This window comes from Lactuca saligna, chromosome 4 (genome assembly GCF_052625555.1).
Source record: "Lactuca saligna cultivar CGN05327 chromosome 4, ASM5262555v1, whole genome shotgun sequence".
NCBI classification, from domain to species: domain Eukaryota; kingdom Viridiplantae; phylum Streptophyta; class Magnoliopsida; order Asterales; family Asteraceae; genus Lactuca; species Lactuca saligna.
Window position 1 is genome coordinate 248,669,456 of NC_136420.1, and position 7,476 is coordinate 248,676,931.

Genomic DNA, 7,476 nt, shown 5'->3' on the forward strand with positions numbered 1-7,476 from the left:
AAATTAATAAAAATAAACATGAAACATAACTTTTTTTTGAACGGCGGAAGAAAATAAAAATAATAGTTGGAAAACAATTCCTACAAAAAGTTAATCTGTTTTATAATAAATAAATAAGAGTATTGACTAAAAGACAAAAGAACATTTGATATTTGACAAAAATTCCCACTTTTATGCGTATATAATATTTCCAAATATTGTATATCAATACAAGACTACCCACTGAAATATGACCTCTGTTTCACTCCTCTCCAAAATCTTTTCCATTCTCCACATTCGATCCCATCTCCTCTGCCTGCCAGGTTGCTTCCTGCTCATCTCTGCGACTCTGTTCGTCTTCCCATTAATATCATCATTCTTACTGTTTCTGTGTCTGCAGAGGCCCAAATCGGTTGATTCAATCGTTTGAATAACTTATCATGGAACTAATGAAGAGTTCCGATTCACAATACAATAACAACAAAACGTTTACCCCATCAGAGGTTAGTCTCAACTGTGTCGTTCGATTGTTTTGTTTTGGGATTTTATATTTTACAGAGTAGATGATGTAATACATATATACATATAGATGATGGAGGAAGTGAAGCAACTTCTGTCTATGGTTATCCCAATCACGGCGATGAACTGCCTGGTTTATCTTCGAGCAGTTGTGTCCGTGCTGTTCCTAGGGAGGCTGGGCAGCCTGGAGCTAGCCGGAGGTTCTCTGTCGTTAGGTTTCACGAATATCACGGGGTACTCGGTGCTAGTTGGACTAGCATCGGGGCTAGAACCAGTGTGCAGCCAGGCGTACGGCAGCAATGGCAGCGACAAGTGGGATCTATTGTCTGTATCTCTTGTCCGGATGATATTCATACTATTGATGGCGATCATACCGATCAGCCTACTATGGGTAAACCTGGAACCGATCATGCTGTGGATAGGACAGGATGCAGCGATCACATCAATGGCTGCGACGTACTGTATATATTCTTTACCAGACCTTTTAACAAACTGTCTGTTACAGCCGTTAAGGGTCTATCTAAGGTCACAGGGGGTGACGAAGCCGATGATGTGGTGCAGTTTTATTGCAGTGGCGTTTCACGTGCCGTTGAACTACGTGTTAGTAGTGGAGATGGGATTGGGTGTGAGCGGGGTGGCAATGGCTTCGGTGGTGACCAACTTGAACATGATGGGGCTGATGGCAGGATACGTGTGGATGTATGGGAGATGGAGGTGGACATGGAGATGGACGGATGGGATTGGGATTACGGGGGTGGGTCCATTGCTGAGGCTGGCTGTGCCGAGTTGTATGGGAATATGTTTGGAGTGGTGGTGGTATGAGATCGTGACCGTTCTTGCTGGTTATCTGGCCAATCCGCAACTGACAGTGGCAGCGACTGGGATACTCATCCAGACAACTAGTCTTATGTACACTGTTCCCATGGCTTTGGCTGGCTGTGTATCTGCCCGAGTAATATCTCTCTCTCTCTCTCTCTCTCTCTCTCTCTCTCTCTCTCTCTCTCTCTCTCTCTCTCTCTCTCTCTCTCTCTCTCTCTCTCTCTCTCATATACGCAATCTTAAACTTCCTTTTTGAGCCAGTCTTGTGATTTTCTACCTAGGTGAGTGTGATCTGAGTAAAAAATAAAAAGAACAATTGTAGCGGATATTAACTTAAAAATAATCATATTTTTATTTTTTATTAAAAAAAACTAGAAAAAATATTTTTAAAAGATGTCAAACCAGTTGGGAATGGGGTCATCTCAAAGTAGAGTTTTTGACTAAGAATATATTTTTGATGGAAATTTCAGAACGTGCTCCTAAAAAAATGAACTTTAATATAAATTATATTTGAAACCTTAAGGATTAAAAAAATATATCAAAGTTTAAGTATTAAGAATTTTAAAAATAAAATTTCAAAATAAATAAACATATTGAACTAATGTATAAATAGAATCACTACTAAGATCATACATAATATCATAGCATTTATTATCATATTAAATATATTTAATACTTTACATATATAAATTTAATATTATGTAGCATATTAATTGATTTAATTAAAAAAAAGTCACAAAATAACATGTGGATTTAAATTTAATCAAAAAATTTACAAAATTACATGTGATAAATTTAATAAGAAAATAACATTTAACAAAATGATCTTCATTTATTATGATAGATTTGAAATCCAATGAACAATAAGGATTTCGAATGATACTTTAATTATTTTTTATTAAAATGTACCCAAAATATTAAAAATAAGAGCATGAAAAATATATACAAATATTGTTTTAAAATAAACACTTAAATGAAATTGAAAAAACACTAACATTAAACTTTTTGAAATAGAAATTTCATAAGAAAAATATTTTTTTAAGAAATTTATGTGATAAGGAGAAAAAATACATGTTATATTTTTTTTAGTACTCCAAAATTTTAAGGAAAATTCAAAAGTAGCCCACTTAGGGGTTGAAGATTATTTTAAAAAAATACAATTATAATTATTTTTGTTAGACTTGTTTATATAGTTTTTTTTGAACAGCAAATTTAAATTATTTCTAACCTAACATTTAATTGTATTTATGTCTATAACGATATTTGAACCTTCGATCTAAAGAAGGATGACACCATCTAATTATTTTAATTATGATCATAATCTTGAATTTATGACATCATAACCTAGATTTTATTATAGTGTTATTATAACATCATAATCTAGATTTTATATTTTCTATTAGAGCGGTTTTCTATATTATTGTTTATATTTTATATTTTCTATTAGAGCGATTTCTATATTATTGTTTATATTGACGTTATTACCTATTGCGTAAATATATTTTTAAACTTTTATCAATTATTAAAAGGAAATATGAAAATAGTTTATGTGGTTTACATAAATATATAACAATTTTCTTTTAATTTTTTTCGACTTGAACTATAAGAGCAAAATATGATCTTTTTGTGGTTTTGGACTTTTGGCATTTTAAAAAAAAACCTAAAATACTGGTTTGCCTTTTTTTAATACTTTAATATCTTTCAAATTAAAAAAGTAAAAAAAAAAAAGTAACTAACCCTCTCTCTCTCTCTCTCTCTCTCTCTCTCTCTCCATTATTTGTCGGAACCACCCCTATCGTCTGAACCACCACCATTTTCACGCCATTTGTTGTTCAGAGCCGCAATTTTCATCATCGAGCCAACTACTTTCGCTTTAAACCCTAACCAATGTTGAGCTGAGCTGAGCTGGTGAAATGGTGAAATGTTGAGCTAGCTTCACCGTTAAATCCTAACGTCGTTGGAACCTAGGATGGTTAGGGTTAGGGTTTGAGGGTTAAGATTTTCTAGCGGTAGCAACAATACTAGGCTGATAGGGTTTTAAAGATTGGAAGTCACCGTTGTTGTAATCATCTGGTTTTAACAGGTGCTTTCTGAAAAAGGTACTAGTGACGAAAATGGTTCTTGACAAAGACGCTATGCTCCTACGTGTTTTGCTCCGCCAACAAACATGTAACAAACTCTAATGTTCCATGTGTCAAATCTGACGACAACGACATTAGGGCTAACTCATTTCTTCCCATTTCATTCAATTAACTATATAGTTTTTTTGTATTTTTTCAATTTAGTTTAATTTGCTTGCTAAACCATAACATTTTACACTATATTAATACTTCACTTCTTTCACTTGCACTCAAAATGGCATCTTCATCTCATGCAAAAAAAAAAAAAAAAAAGTATGACAACCTCGATACCATGATACCATTATCTGATGTTTTAACAATAATGGATGCTTTTAGACTAATGGGGTGGACACGCTAAAAGGCTCTAGCCAACGCTGTTAGCATCGATGGATACCGCCCTCTAGCATGCGTTAAGGGGTGTGCCAAGAAAAAAAACAAACCCCTAGGTTAGCTATAGGAAAGAGAAAGAGAAAGAGAGAAGGGAAAGAGCGATCTGATCGGTCCTCTTTATATTTTCTTATTTTTTTTTTCTAAAATCAAAAGGTTACGATCGGTCATCTTTTAATTATGTATTTATTTTTATTTTTATATGAATCTCCAACCCCCACCTCCAATGGAAACCGAAGATCCCTAATGGGAAATTTTACATAGAAATTGTAAACAAATATTCTATCAAATTTAAATACATATATGAAAAATCAAATAAAAAAGAATTGTCAAAGTGATAGTGGTAAACTAGATAAACGTAGGAGAAAAAAATTTATATACATGAGATTAAATTAAATAAAAGAATAAATAAAAGTACAATTTCAACACAGTAATTACTAATGAGTTGAGTTATTTAAATCAAACTTTAAGTATTATAAACTACTAAATATATGCTTTGTATTATTTTGATATATTAATATATGTTAGAGCCTGGTTCAGGGTTGAGGATTATGGGTATCCCATTCCTATTTTTTTATTCATAGATTTCCCGTCCTTGGTCAGCTTAAGGATTTCCCTGACAAAATGGATGTGGGTTTCGGGTTTGGATCGATTATGAGGTTTTTTTTTTATCGCTACTTTTAAGCTAACATATAACTTTAAAGCTAACATATAGTTCTATATATGTCCACGAACTTAACTATCTCTTTCTCAAAAAGAGAATGAACACCACCAATGGGTTAGAAGTGATTTGATTCCTTTTAGTCAAAATAAAATAAATTATTATACTAAGTAAATGAACGGAAATATTTAATTTTCCTAAATATAACTTTATATTTTAATTATCTACTTTTAAACTTCAAAGGGTACCAATAGCTACTTGATCACCTGTTTCTTTTCATCAATTAATACCGACCCGTTTAACCTGTCTAGTGGGTTGATACTCAAGCATCATACAGAATGTACTATGTGTGATGGAAAAAGAAAAAAAAACTGACACTATTTAAATGGAACACATCGAATTTACTATTAAAAACGTTCGACTACTATAAACTTTTGGATATATTTTAAAAGAACCACAATTATTAAAAGAAACTATAAATATGAAGTAATGATTACTAGAGATTGTGATAGATGGTGGGCTTCAGTTTGGAGCTACTAAAAGAAAAAGTGTTTTGTCTTTTTCAGAGTAAATTATATTGAGAAACTTTAGATTTTGCTTTGTAACGCCTTCTATCTTACTATAGAATTAATAAAATGATACCATTTTGGTATTATTAATAAAGATATATAGTAATACTTCGTGATACATTTTTTACTTTGATCAAAAGGTTTTAGTCTAGCGGTAAGGAGTGATTTTTTCATATCAGGGTGATTTTTTCATATAAGAGGTTATGATTTCAAATCTCACTAGGAGATATATAAGTGGTATTTATGATTAGATTAATTTATGATTAGATTAAGAGTATGATAGTTTCTTATTTCAAATAAAAAATCTTTTACTTTACTTTGCATAAAGAGAAACATCATGAAACTTATTCTATATATACAAATGTTATAAATTAATTTGCTTAAATATATAACAGCACATACATTTTATGAAAGTTTTAAAATATAATTGATTGTTAATATTTAAAATTTAAAATTTAAACTATTATTATAATCAAGTAATAAATACCTATACGTTTTAAATTTAGATAAATATTACACAATAATGATAGTATATTTTTTTATTATATTAAAATTATGTTCTCTATGAAATTTTTTGTATATATTGGACTTGGAAAAAGAAAATGTTCAAAAAACACTTTTTGATGTGCATTTGGAATTGTAAGGTTTTTGATAGTTGTCATGTTGTGTAATTGGTTGATTTTTATGCTATTTATTTTGTAGTAATAAAAAAACATTCATAAAAGTTTATATATATATATATATATATATATATATATATATATATAATATGAAATGTGATATAAGCTTGATATACTCTATATATAAAAGCTTCTTGGGAAACGCTTTATACTACTAAGTAACTAACAGTTGGTGGTACAATATTAATTATTTAATTTGTTTGACTCGAATTAGGTGGGCAATGAGCTAGGCGCCGGAAGGCCAAACAAGGCAAAGCTAGCTGCAATGGTGGCACTATCGTGCGCATTCGTAGTTGGTTTGATGAATGTGATTTGGACCATCATCTTTAGAGACAAATGGAGTGCCCTTTTCAGCAATGACCAAATGCTCACATCACTTGTTTCATCAGTGATGCCCATCATGGGCCTTTGTGAGCTCGGCAACTGCCCGCAAACCACGGGGTGTGGGATCCTCCGTGGCACTGCTAGGCCTGTGGTTGGTGCTCGGATCAACCTTGGGTCTTTTTACTTTGTGGGTACCCCAGTAGCCGTAGGCTTAGCCTTTTTCTTTGGGGTCGGCTTCACTGGTTTGTGGATTGGGCTCTTATCGGCTCAGTTTGCATGTGCGGTTTCGGTTTTATATTCGGTTGTTATTTGTACGGATTGGGAAGGAGAGGCTTTGAGAGCTCACAGACTCACCAATACTACTTCTTTAGAGATGGTCGTTAATTCACACTAATGTTAGTGAAAAAGGATTCTTGATGATTGGATAAACGTATTTGACCATGTTTTGGAAACAATATAATTAATAGGTCAAAGTAATGGTTTTTTTTTTTTTTTTTTTTTTTTTTTTTTTTTAAATGTGTGTGTGTTTGTTAAGGTGATTTGGCAGCGGTAGTTTTGTTTTTGTTTGATCGTATATATTTTTGGATAAAGACGATTAACTTTTGAGAAGAAATCAAATAGTACTTAGCGATGATCATTGTCAAACTCTCTTCCCCGCACTTCTTTGTGTGCATCTTTGTCTTGACTACATAAAACAAGTATCTTTTGATGAAAGTATTCTTAGAATAGCGTTTACTTTTTCTTTTTCACTTTGTCTTGACATTTTGATTTCCATATTGTTTAATGAAAACAATGTCGTTATTTATCATGTTTAAACATGTCATTTTCTTTATTTTTTGTTCTCATATAGATAAACTGAAATTAAAGTTATAAAATATAATTATATAAGTTAAATCAGGTTAAAAACTTGTCAAAAAATAAAATATCATATCTTTTTTAAACTATTTAAATTGAAAATTGTTCTTAATATTTTAGATGAACAAAAGTAATCAAGGACGTGTTAACAACTTAGCTGTTTGTATTTTTTTTTTTTAAATCTTCTAACCACTTATTGTTGCGTCGCACAACACTTGATGTTTTGCAGCTGTTTATTTTTAAAAAGACTTTTGACTTAAAAACTGTTGTGCGTATGTTGAGTGGCGCAACACTTAACCTTTTGTTTCAAACCTCTTCACACATTATTTTAACTTTATCAGTTTGCAGAAGTTAAAAAAACAAACAAATTTTTTATTACATGCTGCAGCCATTTGGTCTTTCTCTTCTACTATAGAGGGTTACAGAGGTGTTTAACAAATTTCAGATATTTTTGCTTGGACAAAACAAACAACACATTAGTCTAGTTAAGCACTTCGATAAGATGATAACAACATCTGGCTTCGTAGGCTAGACCTCTAGAACATAAATTTTTAAAAACAAAT

General features: G+C 31.6%; 1 protein-coding gene across 2 annotated transcripts; it reads left to right on the forward strand.

Moving 5' to 3' along the window:
• Positions 1-218: 218 nt before the first annotated feature.
• Positions 219-6,546, forward strand: LOC145043456 (MATE efflux family protein). 2 transcript variants are annotated; one of them, XM_078992117.1, is made up of 4 exons: positions 219-302; positions 380-482; positions 569-1,450; positions 5,949-6,546. In XM_078992117.1, the coding sequence occupies exons 2-4, from the start codon at positions 420-422 to the stop codon at positions 6,450-6,452; spliced, it is 1,449 nt and encodes a 482-aa protein (XP_078848243.1). In that variant the 5' UTR covers positions 219-302; positions 380-419; the 3' UTR covers positions 6,453-6,546. The 2 variants fall into 2 exon arrangements, with proteins under 2 accessions (XP_078848243.1, XP_078848244.1); XM_078992118.1 differs by lacking the exon at positions 219-302 and having other exon boundaries at positions 310-482.
• Positions 6,547-7,476: the final 930 nt, after the last annotated feature.